At 39.0% G+C, this 19,839-nt stretch overlaps 1 protein-coding gene across 1 annotated transcript in view; it reads right to left on the bottom strand.

Moving 5' to 3' along the window:
- The window catches only part of LOC116319712 (actin-binding LIM protein 3-like), a 57,694-nt gene that overhangs the window by 18,438 nt on the left and 19,417 nt on the right, over positions 1–19,839 (bottom strand). The window contains exons 3-13 of the mRNA XM_039617893.1: positions 18,029–18,212; positions 16,483–16,595; positions 15,397–15,523; positions 14,961–15,054; positions 14,468–14,555; positions 7,952–8,010; positions 5,959–6,039; positions 5,225–5,386; positions 5,075–5,104; positions 4,144–4,255; positions 3,795–3,896 (exon numbers count right to left, since the gene is read on the bottom strand). Of these exons, the coding sequence (XP_039473827.1) occupies positions 3,795–3,896; positions 4,144–4,255; positions 5,075–5,104; positions 5,225–5,386; positions 5,959–6,039; positions 7,952–8,010; positions 14,468–14,555; positions 14,961–15,054; positions 15,397–15,523; positions 16,483–16,595; positions 18,029–18,212 (1,152 nt within the window). The remainder of the gene's footprint in view (positions 1–3,794; positions 3,897–4,143; positions 4,256–5,074; positions 5,105–5,224; positions 5,387–5,958; positions 6,040–7,951; positions 8,011–14,467; positions 14,556–14,960; positions 15,055–15,396; positions 15,524–16,482; positions 16,596–18,028; positions 18,213–19,839) is intronic.

Genomic DNA, 19,839 nt, shown 5'->3' with positions numbered 1-19,839 from the left:
CCCTCTGTTCATCCACTCCTTATAATAAACCTTCACCAGTCTTCACCTACCTGCGAGTCCTGCGTTTGGGTTCCTTCTTCCTCGCCTCCACACAAAACCTGACAGATACCCCAACAATCAAACAAGTGCTTGCTTTGACCAAGCACTTGGTGACAGTTTCTATGGTCTTGCCCACTTAAAATGGGTTGTATGTGGCCCATTAGCAAAGATTCTAATCAGAACCTCTTTGCCTTTCATGTGAGATTTCTTTCCTTTCTCCCAGCTTTTTGCAATTCTTATTCCTGATGACGATCCTTTCTTTGAGTAACTAAATCTTTCTTTTGAACTGCTAAATACTTTTTTTTTTTTTTTCTTGTATGGGTCATGTGCATTTGCTGTATTGCTGAGAAAAGACTCTAATTTGTGTTGGTTTTTTTGTTTTTTTTTAACCAACTCCCACTATTGAAATAATGATATTAGTGATCTTTTCTTAATCTCCACTGACTTCAGAAAGACTGACAGAAGGGGTCTGCTTCTGAATGTTAATTTGCCACAGTGGGTGCTGAGGGTGTCTTCTGTAGCTGTATGGTGATCTGAAAAATCATTACAGTGACATCATGGCCCTAATGTGAAATATTGAGTGCAGAGCTGTGAATGGTACACTTGAATTACAAAGCAAGATTTTTATTCAGGGTAAAATCAAAGTGCAAAATGTTAAAAATCCATCATGTGGCATTAACAGAAATCCAGAATAAAACATGTAAGCAAAGGAAAACAGGAGATCAAAGGAGGTGCACACAGGAAGAAAGGGAACAGGAATATACCATCCGTTCTGAACACTGCTGGTGGGGAACGAGGCACAGGTGAAAACATACAGGAAGTAAAACTAAAACATATGCTTTTATAACACAAACCCAACCTCAAAACTGACTAGAAACTAAGACCTCCAAATCAATGAAGTTTTCTTCTCACAGCAGTGAGGTCATTTTCACCACACTTGACTAAGGTGAAACGAAGGTAGGTCGGATATGTTTGCCTTGACAGAGATGCTAAATATCAGAACTATAGTCATCAGTATTTATTTTTTGAAGAAGTCTAGAATTTGCTCAGATGCAGGGAGGAAAAAAAAACTATTTCCACATTATGTCAACCATCATCCACCATTCTTTCATCTTTATTCTCATTTTCACCTCATACAACTGAAGCTGAACCTGCTGCATCACCTGCCACAGCGACACTTCCTCCTTCCATTTTTTTTTTTTTCATTTGTTGCACTATTTGTGTTGTTAGCATCACTTGCTTTTCCCCAGAGAGGGACACCATTTCTGGGGAGAACACCAGTACATCAATGCATAGCTTTACACCAACAATTAATGAGATAATTAATTAAATTACCCTCATGTTTCTTTAAAGATATCATGCAAACTGTATATAAAGGTAAAACTATACCAACCACCTTCCCGTACAAAATCCCAGTATGCAGTGCACAGAGGAGAGCGGAGGAGTTAAATATTCTGGCTTTCCTTGTTTAACCTCCCCCACCAAATTAGTTGTATACATTTACAGTCTTAAGCACGACAGAAGCTGACAGAACAGGTGATAAACTGGTACTGCAGAGGTGCTGCCTTGCATCCAGACAACCTGACTAACATGCCGAGGTTGATTAATACAGCTTCCCAGGCTTAATACGGGAAAGAAAAGCAGGCGGCACAAGAATAAAGATGAGGGTGGAGAGCAATTAAAGTTGATCCAAATTAAAAAAAACTAAGAAGAGACAAGAACAGGAAAGTGGCACAACAACATGCCACAGTAAACTATAAATGCCGTTTAGCCTTTAATATAACAATAAATAATGAAAAAAAGAACAGAAAACATTTCCATTCACACAGTGTGCCACAAATGCAACCAAGTTTGAGATTTGACTCCCTTATTTGTATGCACTAAATGTGTATGCACATGACACTCTGAGACACTTTGAATAAAAGCATCCAGCAGATACATTTCGCACTCTGTTGAAAGCAAGCAGGAAGTGCTGTTTCAGGGCTGGCGAGAGAAAAAAAGCAGGAGGAAACACAAATTGAGAAATGGAGTGGGGGCAGGAAGAGGGAATGATGGAGGGAAATCAAATATGCAGCTCATATTGAGAAGAAGAGGCCTTTTATAGTGAAGGGAGCAAAGACAGAGTGAAACATTCAGAGAGGAGAGAGGCGTTAAGTTGATAAAGTGGAGGGTTGATGGGCTCTTAAAATAAAATTAACCGATATTTGTTGCAAGATGACAGTACTAAAGTACTCGTATGTTACACAAAAGCTGCAAATCAGTAAGACAAAATAGACAAAGAGTGCCTATTGGTCAATGAGAGAGGAGGATTAATACAATTTATGGTTGTTAAAGGCAAAAGAATAAAAGAAAATAAAAATAAGATGAAAATGAATGAATTACAGAAAAACTTTTGTTCCTCTATCTAGATGATGATGGATGGATCGTGCTCATTAGTAATTAATATCTCAAATTACTTTTTTGTGACTCATTTTTTGGGGGTAGATAAATTGGAACCAGCAAGAAGACTGTTCTTCCATCACAATAGTTACTCAATATTCAAATTTACTCTTCAGTTACAGTCATGGTAAAAAGAAAGTAAACCCTGAATTCTAAGGTTTTTACTATCACATTATTAAAAAAAAAAAAGGACATTAACAAAAACAAAAATACTGGCAGCGGCCAGTGCTACCTCTCAGCCTCCTAGTAGATACACCTATACACCTATCTGAAACTCCTACGTCACCTCGTTCTTGAGTTATCACATTCACAAACTTGGGTGAACGACATACCCACCCCCTCACCCGGGGATCCCCTGAAATCTGTCAGCAGAAATAAATAAATGTAAAAAATTACACCCCTTTTGACACCCCTGGTTTAGAGCATTCAGATGTATTAACACAATGCCAAGAAAGATAACAGAAGTGCCAGGAAAAAGCTGATTCTTTCTAAAAATTAAAATTATACCATGGCTTAGTTTAGTGATGATTTGGGCTTGTTTTGCAGCCACCTTGAACTCCTGTGTATAGAGTTAAATCTGCCTGACAGCTAAAGCTTGATTGAAATTTGGTCATGCACCAGGACAATAAACAAGCACTAGAGCAAATTACGAGAGGATGGTTGAAAAAGAAAATAATCTAGGTGTTGCACTGGCCAAGACAAAGTCCAGACCTCAACCTGGGACTTTCAAAGAGCTGTCCATGAACGAATGCCCGCAAACTTCAATGAACTGAGGCCACGCTGTCAAGCAGAGTGAGCAGAAATTCCTCTACAATGATGTGAGAGATTAATAAAGTTGAATAGAAAATGTTTACTTCAATTTACTAACGCTGGTTCTACAAGCTACTGAATCGTGGACTCTTTCACACACAGCTTTTACATTTTGGCTTAGCTGTTGTTAGTTAGTTGCTTGTTGTTCATCTGAGGTTGTATTTACCTCATTCTAACACCTGCTCAGGACCACATTATTTTTATCATGTCCTCATATGTAAAACCTTAGAATTGAGACAGTGTACTTTTTTTGCCATGACTATAAAGGATTTTTTTATTTCAAAAAGTATAACAAAATATCAAATTATTATTTTAATCCAATTAAAACCTGTGTGCATGAATGCAGGAGAACAGCTGATATATAGTAATAACAAACTAGGTCCATCAGTGACCAACCTGGTATGTCCTGTAAATATTTGAACTGTGGATTAGTTTTGGACTGACGTGGTGAAGTTTTGGTTAGTTAACAGGTTAGGGTCAGGGCTACATACACAGTAACGGCCTACCTGGCACATGGAAATGCTTGGGGGCTTGGAAGGTGTTGGTGGGTGTAGCACACCTGGGCTCTGGCTGACTATAATAAGGAGAACTCCTGCCACTTTCACTGCCTGCACTCAGCCCAGCCAATCACAATGAGAGAAACCAAAGCATCAATGACCCACATCCACAAACAGTAAGACAGACAGGGTATTGAAAGATACACTGACAAATAACCCGACGGATTACATGTGCATGTAAATGTGAGTTGCACCCACACAAAGACTTTCTATCCAGCTATTTTTCTCTGTGTGTGTGTGTGTGTGTGTGTGTGTGTGTGTGTGTGTGTGTGTGTCTTTGCTTGAGTGGGAGTATTACCAGGGACATAATAATGCAGTGGGGAGCCTCCGTGACGACTGTGTGCAGGTGAGTCGGTATAGGGGGAGCTGGAGGAACGTCTTGTTCTTAACTCCATGCCATCCAAGAGATCCTGAAAGGAAAGGCTGCTTTAGAGGCTGTCTGAGTAATGTGCTTTAATTTACTAAAGGCAGTAAAGTAGACCACAAGGTTACTTCCACAACACAGTTTTAATCATGCTGACAGCAGTTTATTAACCTACATGGTGCATATGCTGCTAGCAGTCCTAGTGCACAAACATGTGTAGATGTAGTCTAAACACAGACAGTGAAGACTATCACCGTGCCGTTACAATGATGGCACAAACTAAAGAAATACTTTGATGGTTACTTTCCTTCATGCCAAGACTGAAACAATAATATTAGCATATAAATAGATGGGTATTAAATATGAAAGTGGTTAGGTTAGCGTAGCATGTAGACTGGAATCAGAGGAAACATGCAGCCTGATGGGAACAAAATCCACCTACCAGCACTTCTACAGTTTACTAATTAAGATGGTATATCTCAAGGGTGCAAAATTATGTCCCAAAATATCAAACTATGTCTTTTTGTATCCTTTTTTTATGTGCTATTATTGGTAATTAATTTTCATCAAAATCTGCTTCCAGAAACCCAACACTTTACAGTACCTCAGATTATCTGCCAATAGCAAGACACCGGTACCTTATATTACCAAGATTTTAATGTGTTTAAAGTACTGAATACACTGAAGTAATCAACCTGTTATCATTTTGATCTACTCAAATGTTGCTGGTGTTTGATATCACTCAATTTTACTGTTTTTAGTTCTAAAATTAAAACCAGTTACATCTATTTTCTTTTGTATTTAATACTTTAGAGTAAGGATTACCTTCTCAACCATTACACAAAGAGGTGGGGGGAGTACTTACATGAGAGTATGGTGATAAGGAGCCCAATGACTGGATATGAGGAGAAATAAAAGATATTTGTTACTGTTCATTATTCTCAATATGGTATGGTCAATTTATTTTTACTGGAAGAAATTCAAATAGTGTGTTTGTGCGTGTGTGTGTGACTACCTGCCTACGGTTGCATCTCTCCAAAGTGTCACCTGAGAGGTGCGTCTGTGCATGGTCGGCCTGATAAGGAATAATGTCGGGCCGCTGAATGTCATATATGGCTTTAACCCTGGGAAGTGCTGCCAGCTGCTTATATTCCAAAACATCCCCATCACCCTTAGCCTGTTAGAGAGAGACAGGTAGACAGGAATACACATTAAATGAAGACCAAACCATAAGTAGGGGACTGGCTGTAAACAGCCAATCTCGATCACCAACAGAAGAGGCACCCATGGAGACACAAATTCTTGCATAGAAAATCACACATATGGTAGCATACAGGAAGGAAAATGAGGCAATGGTAAACATTCAGGTGAGCAGGTTAAACTAAAATCTTTGATGGGCCAGTAAAGATTTAAACATGACATAAAACAATCTAAGATGGAGCTAAAAAGTGTGCACTGTAAGACAATAACTCTGGATAGGAAACTAAAGAGCTTAAGATAAAAGCCTGCTTATTATAAAAGGCATATTAAGGCTTTAGTAGTCTAGCACTTTGCTTTTAGTAGACATACAGTAAGGCAGGGAGAGGCAACAGACAGACAAGAAGTCTGCCGAGAGACTGATAGCACAGACCGCCTGAGCTTTCAGGGTCTCTTTTGTGCTTCTGTCTATGCTGGTTATGTTTGAATGACAGATGTGACAGTGACAGCCGAGGGCGCAACCATGGCGTAGCCATGGTGACGGTTACTCACACAGATGAGCCGGTGAGGAGAGCCAAGGAGAGGAGAGGAGCCTGGAGGAGAAATGGATGCTGTCTCAGAGGTACGTCTCAGCTGGTGGGACAAATGTCAGTGAGAGCAAGAAGGTGAGTAAAGTTAGCTTAAATACAACAGTGAGCGCAGAAAAGTACTTTAATTTAATGCATTACTATACACTCACTTGCCACTTTATTAGGTACACATGTTCAACAACTTGTTAATACAAATATCTAATCAACCAATCACATAGCAGAAGCTTTATGCATTAATGCATGTAGACATTATCAGAAGAAAGGTGATTAAAGTGACTTTGAACGTTCAAATTGTTGGTGCCAGAATTTTCAAGAAAGGATGATTCCTGGGATTTTTCACACACAGCCATCTCTAGAGGTCACAGAGAATGGTCAAAAAAAGTGAACTTGAAGCTGATAGGAAGGCAACAGTAACTCAAATAATCACTCATTACAGCCAAGGTATCCAGAAGAGCATCTCTGAAAGCACATCACCTCAAACCTTGAGTTGGTTACCCAGTACCACCAGTACCTCCAGTACCACAGGAGACTGAGGCTATAATTCACATCGGCTCACCAAAACTGGACAACAGACAATTGGAAAATGGTCGCCTGGTAATGAGCCTTGATTTCTGCTCAAACATTTGAACGGTAGGGTGAGAATTTGGTGTAAACAACATGAAAGCCTGGATCCATCCTGCCTTGTATCAACTCTTAAGGTGGTATAATGGTGGTGGTATGATGGTCTATGGGGGATATTTTCTTGGCACACTCTGGACTCCATCCTTACTACTCAGCATCAAGCCTCAGTGTGCTCATCTTCTAGTAGCTGTAAGTTAACACACCAAGTCACACCAAGCTAAAACCATCCCAAAAAGGGTTTCTGGAACATTACAATGAGTCCAGATGACATGGCAAACAGGAGATTGACAGCATGCAGGTGCAGCTGCAAAATCATGCATCAACCAAGTGATATTAAAGTTCAATATAGACCAAATTTAAAATAAAAAAGTAAAATAAAATACTTTATTCAGCCTCTCACTTAAAAAAGTGTGTTTTGTTAATGCTTCCTTTTTGTTTTTAATATAAAGCAAGTGGATGGAGCTTCTCTGCTCACAGCCAGACCTGTGTAATATTATCGATATCCACTCTGTTTGACTTCATACAAAGTCAAGACTTTAAAAAGGCAGATACCTGACTTTTTCTTCAGGATTAATCTTTCAGGATAGAGAACCACTTTGTCTGAATATTATAGCTACAAACTAACACTTCTGTACCTGTTATGTTTTTACTGTGACAGCATTATTAAGCCAAGTCTTAATCATGCAAGTGTTCTTGTAAATGTTCCTCTATGTGCTGGAATAGCTGAATCTCACTTTTTTTCTTCACGTGTTCACTTCTCAGTTGAGCTGAGCAATCATTTGACTATGCAAAAGACAACAAATTTTAATTTCCTACTTTTAACATTCATATTCCCTGTGTGTGTGTCTGTGTGTGTGTGTTTGTGTAAAGTTAAAACTTCCTCTTCTGCCATGGTGTGATGATTATTATTTGCATGTTCATGATAACACCACGCTCCGGCATGAGCTGTCAAAGTGCAGGTCTGCAGCTCTATTTTCGATGAAATGCTCTTTTGAAAAAATACAATAAGACTTTATGAACCTCTTTGGACAATTTCTGTTAAATAAAGCTGCAACAATAGTATGAAAAATCTGGTGATGAACTATATATTACAATGAAATCTTGTATAAATTAACATCAAAATAAAGTCTATTTATCCAAGTTTTTATATATAAAACTACATTCGCTGAGGGCAGATTTTAGCACATTTCTTACAATGCTAAGAGCGACATACCTGCTTTTAAAACAACAGTGAGACATTTCAGACACAGCATGAAAGAGAGAACCACTGAGAGGACAAAAACAGAAACAGAGAGGAAGAGCAGGGGCTTGCAGGTATTTTGAGTAACACTCACCCTCAGTTTCCTCTCCAGCCGAGCTGCTTCTTTACACATGGGGTGCCAAACCTCTGAACCTGCGCATACACACATGCGATTTTATCTCAGTTTACTTTGTTTATTGCGTGTGGGCAGCAGCCATACAGTTTTATGGGATCCTATGAAGAGCAGATCAGCTTTTCTCAAGTGCATCAACATCAATCAAAGGCACACACACAGACACTGTGTGTGTGTGTGTGTGGAGGCAGTTTGTCTAAACTGATAAGAGAGGATGTGGCTCTTGTGGTCTCCTACACAGATAAATATCAAGAGGGACAAATAAAAATTCTGTCCACCCCTTTGTCCAAACTGAAATATCCCAACAATAATTAAACAGATGTTTTTCTCACAGTAACTCATCTTTTTAGTTTCATGACAGTACATGTCATCATCTTCACCTGTTAATGTTTAGCGACATTCTGAAAGTGTGAAAACAATTTAAGACATGTGATCCCCAAATTTTGTTGTGACATGATTAACCACAACCTCTCATTAGTTCGTGTGTGTTTTTGCCATGTCATCTTTCAGTGACTCCCTATTTTATTTTGAAGGCCTGTCCTTCATGTAGCTCTATTTCCTGCCTTTGCTCATTTCCCGCCATCCTTATTGTCTAATTTGGTTTAGCTGAACCTTACTAGCCATTTCCACCTGGTGGGTCTTTCGCCTGTATGACTTCTCAGTCTGTCAATTTATCAAGCTTGTATCCTGTGTCTTCCTTCAGTTTTTATAAAACAACTTAGACTTGGAATTTGCTGCTAACGCTCTGCAGTGTGTTTTGTTAACAACTTTATGGTCAATAAAGTTACTTTTTGCAACCTGCCTCTCTACCTCCTTGTTGTGGTTTTGCCTAAAATGCAACAGATATTAGCAAATAAGACACAATAAACAGTATTGCACAGATAACAAGAATAGAAATGAAAAGAATGAACAAGTGAATTATGCTGAACTGCATGTTGTATGTTTCTAATAATGTCCACAAAGTTATTAATATTGAAGTAGAAGCTTTACTTTGCTTAAACTTTGTTTTTTTCTCCTTGTCTTCTATAGCAATGATTTAGCAAGCTGATTTATCATCAACCATATGGAAACTTCTATCGCTGTATTTGATTATAAAAAATACATTCAATACTTTTTCTTTAGTTTTGCTATCATGTTTTTATGCTGTGCTTCTGTGAATACTTCTCATTGCTTATATTACATTGTAGACTAAAAAAAAACTGAGTTTCAAAATTGTTCCATTAAGGAAGCCAGCATGATTGTACCATCCTTTTTAAAGTTGTAAAAACAGAAAAAGGAGAGTAAAACAAGTGTTAAAGCGCAAAAATGTTACATCAAATATTGCAGGATGCAACATTATAATTGTGTTGCTGTTTATTGGACATTTTGACTGCATTGGCATAATTGTGCTTTAACAGTTATTGCAAAAGAATTTTCTGAATGAAAAAGAAGTGAAGTAATTGAGGAAAAAGAGAGAAGAATGAGCAACAGTAAACAAAGAAGAGCAGGGTGAACTACAGCGCAAGAGAGGAAAGAGGCAATGAATGAGATCTCGTAGCTCTTATAACAATAGACCACTAATGTCAGGATGTTATATCCATGTAGATCTGATATTGACAGTAATATATCCACCCTGAGCACGTGTGCACACACACACACACACACACACACACACACACACACACACACACACACACACACAATAAATGCATGTGTACACACACGCTGACTATGTATCATTTTTCTTGAGCCCTGGGGCAGTGCAGGCCAGCAAAAAGAACTCAGTTAGTTGATCATGACTCTAATATACAACCACTATCAACACCATAAATCTGCAACACACATACACACGCACACACACAAAGCAGGAGGCTATGCACGCCCAATAAGTAGACACACCGCTCTCACACAAACACCCACACAAAATCAATAGTGTAGACAGGAACCATGCGTGGTGATTCAGTGCACCCCCGTTCCACCCACGGTCTTCAACTCTGCTGTCGAACAGATGTGTGGCCTTGGACTTGAAATCCTTTTTCTGCAGGATGAGGAGAATTTAAATTGTGCAGTGAAAAAGAATTCAGTCTCAAACACAGTGCAAAATAAACTCTGAGAAAACTAGCTGCATGCCTATTTATTTTTTCTTTTAACAATACTGCCATTATAAAGTAACCTGGGATATTTGGTATTTTTTTTCTTACATGCAGATGTGGGATGTAGGAATGAAGGCTCTGCTGTCTTTGTACAGACATGCAAAATAAGAGTAATCAATGGAACAAACTGGCCATCTGATCTTAACTGGTGATATTCAAAAATATGGGGCGAAGGCAACGGGTGTGAAACCCAGGGAAGTATTATTAACATTTATACCATTTGAAATTCTAAGTGTAGTCTATAAAAAGATATTTAAATATTCAAGACAATTTTCCTTATTGCTGAGTCATGCTGCCAATACAAAGTGTGTACACACTGAGCACGTGAAACGCATACTGTATGTCTTTTGAAACTGAGACTACACCGAGTAAAGAGTAAATATATGTGGTTAATCATCAGTTTCTACTTGGAAAGGAACATTTCATTCAAACAAAAACTGATTCTGCCAAACAAAAATGATTCTCTTTGGCATCGCTTATCACTCAGCTGTGGTCAGAAATACAACCCACAGGCATCCTCTTACTCTTGTGTAGTCAAAAATTAGTGTGAGCATTAAATTAATTCTTTTCACTGTTAAAGTCTTTTTCACTACCATGCTACGTTGATTGGCTGTATCCTGAATCAGTGGTTTATTCTGTGAATTTTAATTTAATTTAATAAAACTAACTGACAGCAGCGATCATACCGCTTCTAAAAGATGTGCTTTCTTTTATCACCATTATATTTATGTAATGATGATAAAATGAATTAAAAGACGTCTTTTAAGCAGCGGCCCCAAACCTGAAGGAAAAATGTAATTCGTCATTTAAACGAAACACAAAAAAACAAAAACACCGCGGCCTGCTGCTAATTTTTAAAGAAAGGAAATTAACTAACATTAAATCCAAGTTTTTGTTGAGAATGTTGTTGAGAATGAAGGGAAAAGGAAAGCCTAACAGCAATTCGATCCTTTAACCGTTTTGAAGATGCTAGCATCCATTTTTAGTTCATAAACTGGTTCTTGCACTCGAATTACAATCAGCTGATTTCAGTTCACGTGCAAGAGGAGGAAAATAGCAACACAGTCTAGAGCGTGGATATGGACTTTTTTTTATTGCACAAAAGGAAGAGATAAATGGCAAAGTGGAAAATGGCATCCAGGACAGAAACAACTGCTTTATGCTGCAAACATAACTTTGGTTCTTTGCAAGCATTCACCAAGAGAGCATGCTAATGCTAAACTAGCCAAGAACCCAGAGTGAAAGCTGAGTAAACACCAACCTCAGCAGCCAGACCCTGAACTTCAACAGGTAACAAGCAGAGGAGCAAACAGGCTGCAGCCTCCGTTTCTACCTGTTCACGTTTCTAAAGCAGAAGGCGATTGCTTTTTTGTGCTGGTTTTCATCTTTGCTTTGTTGCAGCTAGCTTTGGATCTACTAAGAAAAAAGGTCTTAGAGATCTGTGTTCTCATTGGGAATTTGTGTTGGTGTGTGTGGGTTTTTTTATATTTTTATATATTGTTATGAAATTAATATAACGAGTAGTATGACAAATTACTTTTTCCCGGGAGTAATCAAGTAACGTACCGCATTACTTTAAAGAAGAATGTCCTGTGTAATATGTGTAATAATTACTTTTTTGAGTAACGACTTCAACACTGATCACAAAAAGAGGGCAAATACCTCAGCAAACATCCACAAACATTTGACCCACAGCATGCAATTAATTTGCATGAATGTAATTTCTTTATTGCTGCTTAGCAATGATGGTGACTCTCAAAACGGAGCCAATGAGAACCTCATGACAATCGATAAGAGAATCGATAAGGATCAAATAATGGAATTGGAATCTCTAAATTCTCATCAATTCCCATCCCTTATCCCTACCACCACACAAACTTGCACACACAAACCACTTCTTATTCTAGACATGTGTCATGAGATGGATTTCGAGCATGTACGAGTGGGTGTACGTGTGTGTGTGTCGTAATTGAGTGTGCCTCACGTGGGTGATTGCTCGGGCCTCCTACATGTCTAAAGTAATCAAAAGGAGTGAATGTAACCTTGGGGCAGTTTACAGGAGCTCAGCACACAGACACACATATTAGTCTCAAACACATCTATAAAGAATATAATGTACATGGTTACAGGTATAGATTAAAAAGCTCACATATGTGGTCTTCAAGTACTATATGCAAATGCTTAGTTTTACTGGTGGCTTTGAGAGGTAGAGCAGCAGAATGACAATGAGCTGAAACAGGAGGTGCCACCCTGTGTGGCAACTCTGACACTGTGTCTGTCGGCCACATGTTACGGTACAGTAACTTAATATTAAATTTAAATTTCCCTCCATTAGGCCAAGTGTTCACAATTTTTTTCTTGTCCTGTCCTACTTTTTTTATCACATGCACTATTTTATAATATCTGTTTTCATCTTCTATTTTCTCAGTGTGTTCCAGCCACCCACTCCTGGTTTGTGTGTGCTCGTTTGGTCACTTCCTGTGTTATTCAGCAGTCTCTTTTCTCATGTGTCCAGTTGGTTTGCTTCTTGTCTTTCCTCACTGCTGTGATTTGCTGCTTTTTCCTAATTGTTTTCACCAATTAGGTTCCACTTCTGTATTTAGCCTGTTTACCCTCAGTTCTTTCTGTGTGCAGTGCACCCATTTCTTTCCCATATGTTCTTCATAGTATGCCTTTCAGTACACTTAGTTTGTTATTTGTTAAGTTTTTGATTTTTTTTATAATGTTTCACTCCCTGTTTGTTATTTGTTTTTCTTCTTTGCTGTTGTCTGCTATGCAGGGCAGCATCAGCGCCAGAGATGCCAGTAGGATCAACAAATTGATTCACAAGGCTGGAACCATCACAGGCCAGAATTTGGAGCCGTTTGAGTCAGTGAGGGACAGGAGGTCACTGAACAAACTGCTCTCCATTATGGACAACCCATCACAACTCCCTCCACTCCACACTACTAAGGAAGCAGAGCTCCTTATATCCTCTGACTGATTCAACCCCATTACCATAAATAACGCTTCAGGAAATCTTCCTACTGTTCTCTGTCAGACTGTATAAAAACTCTTTATTCTGTGACAGGTGAACACACCTGTCAGGTATAAGTAATCTGACAATTTTAATACATACTTAGCAGTATTATCATGATATAAGCGTTGCATGCTCTTTGAATATGTGGGACTCAAACTAAATTCATCAGATACATACACAACAAGATTTTTCTTTATCTTCATGTATCTCCATGATTGAACTCATTAACTTTAGTCATTGTTATCTGATTTGTAAAACAACATTTCCTGGATGATTCAATTTAAAACCTGGTGATGGTAACATCATTTAGGATAATTCTGTCAATGACAGCTGAGAGTAATGGAAACAGTGGCAGAGGTGAAGGCTGACAGGTAATTGACTCCAACCTCTGTGTGTGACAGAGGAGGGGGATGTGTGGGTTTCTGTGTATTTACCACAAGTGTTATACTTGAGATCAATAACCCATATAATGGCTGTTACGCGCAATCTTTTATTAGGTCAAGGTATTTTTCACTAACACTCCTGGTCTTTTTGACACATACATATATATATATATATATATATATATTTATATATATATATATATATATATGTGTATGTATACACATACACACACACTCAGACATAAACCCCCAAATCCTTCTCTTTAACCCTTAACACTCATGCAGTCATTTGCAGAGGTTTCAGGAGATGAAGCATGGCTAAAATGTCCTCAGTTCCAACTAATGTCCCAAGTACCAAGATCTAAAACTCAATCTTATGTCTGTGTCCACCACAGGCATAAACATACACACACATATACACTTCCCTAGATGTAAGTCATTAAATTATTATAAGTATTTGCTTTTGACCCCAAAAGGGAAGTTTGTCCTCATGATATGGCCAAGTAAACATGTTAATGTCCCCACAACATTAGTAATACCAACACACACACACACACACACACACACACACACACACACACACACACACACACACACACACACACACACACACACACACACACACACACAGACTTCCACAGATGCAGAATCACACAGAGGCCATCTGGATACTTGCAGGGTACTAATTCAATTGAAGCTAGAAGTCTATTTTTATGCCTGTTAACTGTACAAATGCAAAAGCACATTTGTGTTTATAGAGACATAAATTCAGACTAAACTGATTTCCCAACAAGTATATTCAGACTTTTATATTCAGAAGTTATAATTATTATTAAATATTAAGCTTTGTTTTATCCAGTTTCAGGTTGATAGTGGAATTTTCTTCCACTTCATACAAGGGAAACTTATTTTGCTAGTTACCACACACATACATCCTGATTACCTGTCAGGTACATTTCTTCTCCTTCTAGGAACATCATGTGACAGCGGGCACATCTCGCACAGCTGGGGTGGTAGTGTTTTCCTCCAGCCTGCAGGAAAGGAAAGGAAAGGAAAGGAAAGGAAAGGAAAGGAAAATCAGACACAAAACGGCAAAAGCAAATGGTACAGATGAGAAAACGGGAACAGAGTGGTGATAAGAAACAGAAAAACAATGCAGAGTGAAGAAGGAGGAGAGGCATGATAAGAAATAGGAAAAAAAGATGAATAGTGTGAAGGAGATGGGGAAGTGTTGCTTTGTCGGGTTTCCAAAGCTGCTTCGTCATCAGTCAGCACTTCATTTAAAGAGGGACAGCTGCATTTTTTTGCAGCTTTTTATAGACCAGCTCACACTGACAAGCACAGAACACGCACATTCCCACTGTCATTCCCAGCTGTCTTTAAGCATGCACGCATATTCCCAAAAGCACACATACACAACAGAAAAATGCACTCACCTCAAGTACTTTGCCACTGATGTACCTGTTACAGCTCTCACACCTGATCCCAAACTGACTGTGGTAGTCAGTCTCACAGTAAGGTATCCCATCTCTGAACAGTGAGAAACAGTGAGAAAGACAAAAAGCTCACAGCTCTGCGCAACTACTCCACTACTATTCATCCTGTAAAGATTTATGAAGCAAGTGCATTAATATACATTTCAGTTTAATTTTGATAGTAAATAATAGAAAAAGTGAGTAAAAAACAGCAACTTTCCACAACTTGACAAATGTTTTAAATGTGCAATTTTCTAGTAGTTTCAGAATTAAAAGTCTGGATACAGGAGGCAGTTTCTGTGCAGTGGCTTTTGATGTGGATTGCTTGAAGAAACGTTTGATATTTGCCCAAGCACACCTATGACTGACTTGACATAAGAAGGATCAAGCCACCTACTTGCTGATGTACTCTCCAGTGAGGGCGCAGCCGCATGTTCGGCATTTAAAACAACTGACGTGCCACTGTCTCTCCAAAGCCAGCAGAGACTGACCCTGTTTGATCTCCTCACCGCAGCCGGCACAGTCTGGAGGGGAGGGGAGGAGAGGGGAGAGGAAAAGCAGGAAGCGCGGTAATGAGAACGCACATATGTACGATAGGAACAGGCAGGAACACTTTGAGCATTTATGCATTTATCACTCCCCTTCTATGTCCTTGCCTTTCTGCTCTGCCAGCCTCTCATCACTTCTCTACCTCCTCCTCCTCTCTTCCTCATCCCTCTCTCCTGTCGTGACAGTCACACTGTCTCTGCCAGATGGAGCTACCAGAACCAGGCTACAGGACTACCTGAAGCAGCAGGCCACCTTCTGTGTTTGTGGGCGTGTTTGGAAGTATCTCCCTGCAGCTACACACCTACAAAGACGCTGTGTTTTTGCAGCGTTCAGCAGGTGGACTGTACAACTCTAGGTGTTCATTTGTAGAGGAACAAACAGTCTTACATGCTGGATGAATCACAAAGATATGAGTCGGTTAAATATCATTAGGCAGGGAAAAACCATAGCTAATAATTTTTTTTTTAAAAAGATGAACTGGCAAAGTGCTGTAAAATTAATCTTCTGCTTGTGTTAGGTTTGATGAATGGGATTTGATGGGATTTAGTTACACACACAAACTTAAATACTCAAAGCTGGACACATATTTATTTCTTCCATTTCTTTGATTTGTTGGAGTAGCAAACACGAAAGTTTGCATATTTTGGTTCATTAATGAACACCATAAGGGATGCCACTCTACAGGCTAGTAAATGAACCTTTGGGTTGAGTATATTCTATTTAAAACACCATGCATTTCCTTAAAATGTTAATAGAAAAATAATTATTACAAAGTAATACCTGCACAGCTTTTGAAGAACTGGATAATGTGTGTTGGCTTATCCTTTATGTCTAGTGAAGAAAATGTGAGATATGTTGTTGCTGTGTATGGTGTTGCACACATGAGTGAGCGTATATTTTCATTTGTGTGTGTGTGTGCGTGTTTGTTTCTTACAGCTTGGTCCGTGGACCTTGACGGGCTTGTCGCTGTTCAGAGAAAGTGAACACTGCTGACACACACACTTTTTCCCACAGAAGGTCACTCTGTCTCCAATTGGAAATGGGCTTCTGAGAAAGCACACATAAAAAAAAACATGCAGAATGCAGATAGGGCAATACTGAAATTCACAGTTTACCCAATCACAAAACACATGAAATTCCAATTTGCTTGTACTCCCAAGTTGAACAGTATTGATGGTAGGTAAGTAGTATTGGTGCAGGTAATTCCAAGTTTCTTTAGCAAAAGTTTTACACAATATTTGCCATTATTTCGGCTACCTTTAAATTATGCATGGAAATTTGTCATTCCCAGCACTGAAAACTAACATTTAATTCTTTTTTACACTGGGACATTTTTTAATAAATACTGTCAAGAACTACCATCAGCAGTGTCAGAGGAGTATTTCTGCAGTTTGAATGTACCAAAGAATAAAACGAGATCTCCAGGCTGATGTCAAAGTTGTGAGGATTAAATGTTACTCCCAGCTCTGGAAATCTTTGTCAGATTCTCAGTGCGTAACAGTTAAAATGAATAACGCTTCATATCCAGTGAGGTATGGGATAATATTTCAGGGTAAAAGCAGAGTACAGAGCCCGTGAGGCAGACACAGGAGCTGTTCTTAAGAAACCAAGAACATTTTAACACAGCTTACTCGTACACGGTAATGTAAGCAGGCCTCTTCTAAAGTCGTGTGAGAAACAACTACGATGTCTTACTTTAAAAAAAAATGCTGCCTTGCCACAAGGGGTCACCACAGCAGGCAGCTCTGCAGGTTTAATTTGGCTGAGCTTTACACCAGATGCCCTTCATGACACAACCCCAAAGGGGATCTGTGTCTCCGGCTGGAAATGAAGCAGCATCTTTTCACTTGGCAAGCAAACATGTAAACCACTACACTAAGGTCAGGGATTATTTTTATGTGCAGCAGAATTTCAACACAAACATCTTGCAATTATGTTTTTAATCAATCATTTTTGAAAGGTTTGCATCACTGTGTTATAACAGAAAACATTCACAGAGAGTAAGTTTGTTAATTTTCTGCGTAGTTCATTTTGCTCACTACAATATCTACTTGTTGATAGTCATGTTTAAGTAACTTTGGTTAAGTTGCATTTATGGACTCACAGCACTTCTTTAAGGTTAGAGTAAGATAATCCCTTTGGTTAAATAATACTTTTATGTCATGATCCGTAAATCTGCTGACACCAGGAGCACCAGAACACTGAACCTTGCCACTCGAGTAAGTCATCAGACAACCTGTCCTGACTGGTCTTCAATCCCCGCTGTGATTATTAAACTGTGGATTTTATTCTTTTTTTTATCTGATCCCTTCATCTGAATTTATTACTGATCTCAGACAGACTACTACCAAGTATAGATTTACAAGATGAATGCGAGTTCAAATAACTTTTTTTACTCTGACTGCCTTACAGTCAGTCAATCTGTTTGACTATCTGCCTGCCAACATTTAGGTCTACATGAAGAAACACTCATTCCTTACTTGCAGATGCTGCAGACAAAGCAGTCTGGATGGTACGTTCTCCCCAGGGCAGACACCACCTCTCCGGTGATGTACTGGTTACAGCTGTCACACTGGGTCCCGTAGAGCCGCTGGTAGTCCTTTGTACAGATGTACTCACCAGAATGGTGGAAGAAACCCGCGTGGACCAAGTCACAGCCGCACACTAAACAGAGACACAGAACTTCATTTCTCATAAACAGAAGCAAAAAAAGGATGTAAAGTTACAATGTGGCAAGGTTGCTCATGATAGTCATGTTATAGAGGGCAAACTGTCATGACGAATTAAAGAACAGGGTGTTGAGTTGGTCAAATATGTATGTGATCAGTATGTATGATGTTCCACAATCTGCTGAAGTAATTAAGAAACTTTAATTGACAGCCTTCTTTGACACAATGAACAGTATTAATCCACTTATCCACATAAAGGTTTCACCCGCTGATTTCAAGGCACAATTAATATTCTTTGTGTGTGTGTGTGTGTGTGTGTGTGTGTGTGTGTGTGTGTGTGTGTGTGTGTGTACTGTTTGTGGGTGTAGATTTGTACAGTACAAGCTGTTGTCCTTTCTGAGCTCAGAAGGGTTAATACTCTAATCTGCTTTTAGGGATTAGACCAGCGACCATCGTATCTTAACTCATACAGTATGTTATGGTTGTCCATCCAAATGAAGGTTCAATAAAGTTTCAGCCACTTCAAATGTTTGGAGCCTCCCCCATTATGTAATACCATTAGGGAGGCATCTGACTGGCCTCACATTGTGCATGGAGAACAGCGACTCCAAACACTGAGTAGGAGACACACAGAACTATCTTCAGGGACAAGAAGAACAAGAAGTCCTGCAACAGATGGTACAGCATCTACAGAACCCTGATCCTAATTTGTACTGCTTTTAACTTGCACGTGTTGTGTTTTATATACTATATATGGAATTTTGTCTCTATCTGCATGTGTCCAGTTACAGATTACAACTTTAAATACATTTATGTGGAGGCAGAGCTGTGTGATAAGTGCATATCCAGCAACAAAAAAAGGGCACACAGATAGACACAGTGTTTGCAAGATATACTGGCAGCATGATCTATGGCTTTCATTTAGCAAATGCAAAGTCCTTCAGCCAAGTGACTGCTTCTAGTCCGACTGTGTGTGAAGGTTAGGCGGCCTCTGCTCAGCTGGTTGATTAGGCGTTTTAAAAGGAACTGAACAGCTATTTGCTCCAGCTGGAGGGAGCTGAGTCCCTCATCTGCCATCTAGTATTTATTACAATATGTGTCAGTCAATGTCTTATATTAACCAAAAATTCTTATGTAGTGGGACTAGTGTAAAGATATTTTCCTATGAAAATCTCTAAAAAGAATCAAATTACTGCTGTGCTTTCACCTCTGCAAGTCTGTCACTGACAGATAATTTGTAACGGACCTACCCAGGATACGCTGCATTATCCACAGAGGCAGTATGATGAAACCTTTACGTACTTTAGGTTAGACGACTGAAAGGCAGCCAACGGATCAAGATATCTGACAGTGAATTGAACGTCTAGTCTCTAATTAAGCTAATGGCTCTAAACCCAACAGAGTGAGTGGATCTAATCTGAGCCAGTGTGTTAAGAGGCTCAGACAGATAGAGAGAAGGAGCGAGAGAGATGTATAGAACTGTATAGGAAAGCTGAAGACATCATAAATACGGGAAAGCAACATTAAGTAACAACATGAGCCTGCAGCTAAACTCAGGAATTTTCATTTAAATATATTTAAAAGGTTTGAAAAGGATCCAACTCGCTTTAAAATTACCTTCT

Source organism: Oreochromis aureus, linkage group 10 (assembly GCF_013358895.1).
Source record: "Oreochromis aureus strain Israel breed Guangdong linkage group 10, ZZ_aureus, whole genome shotgun sequence".
In the NCBI taxonomy this organism is placed as follows: Eukaryota; Metazoa; Chordata; class Actinopteri; order Cichliformes; family Cichlidae; genus Oreochromis; species Oreochromis aureus.
The sequence above is the reverse complement of the archived record's forward strand: the minus strand, read 5'-3'. Positions and strand labels throughout refer to the sequence as shown.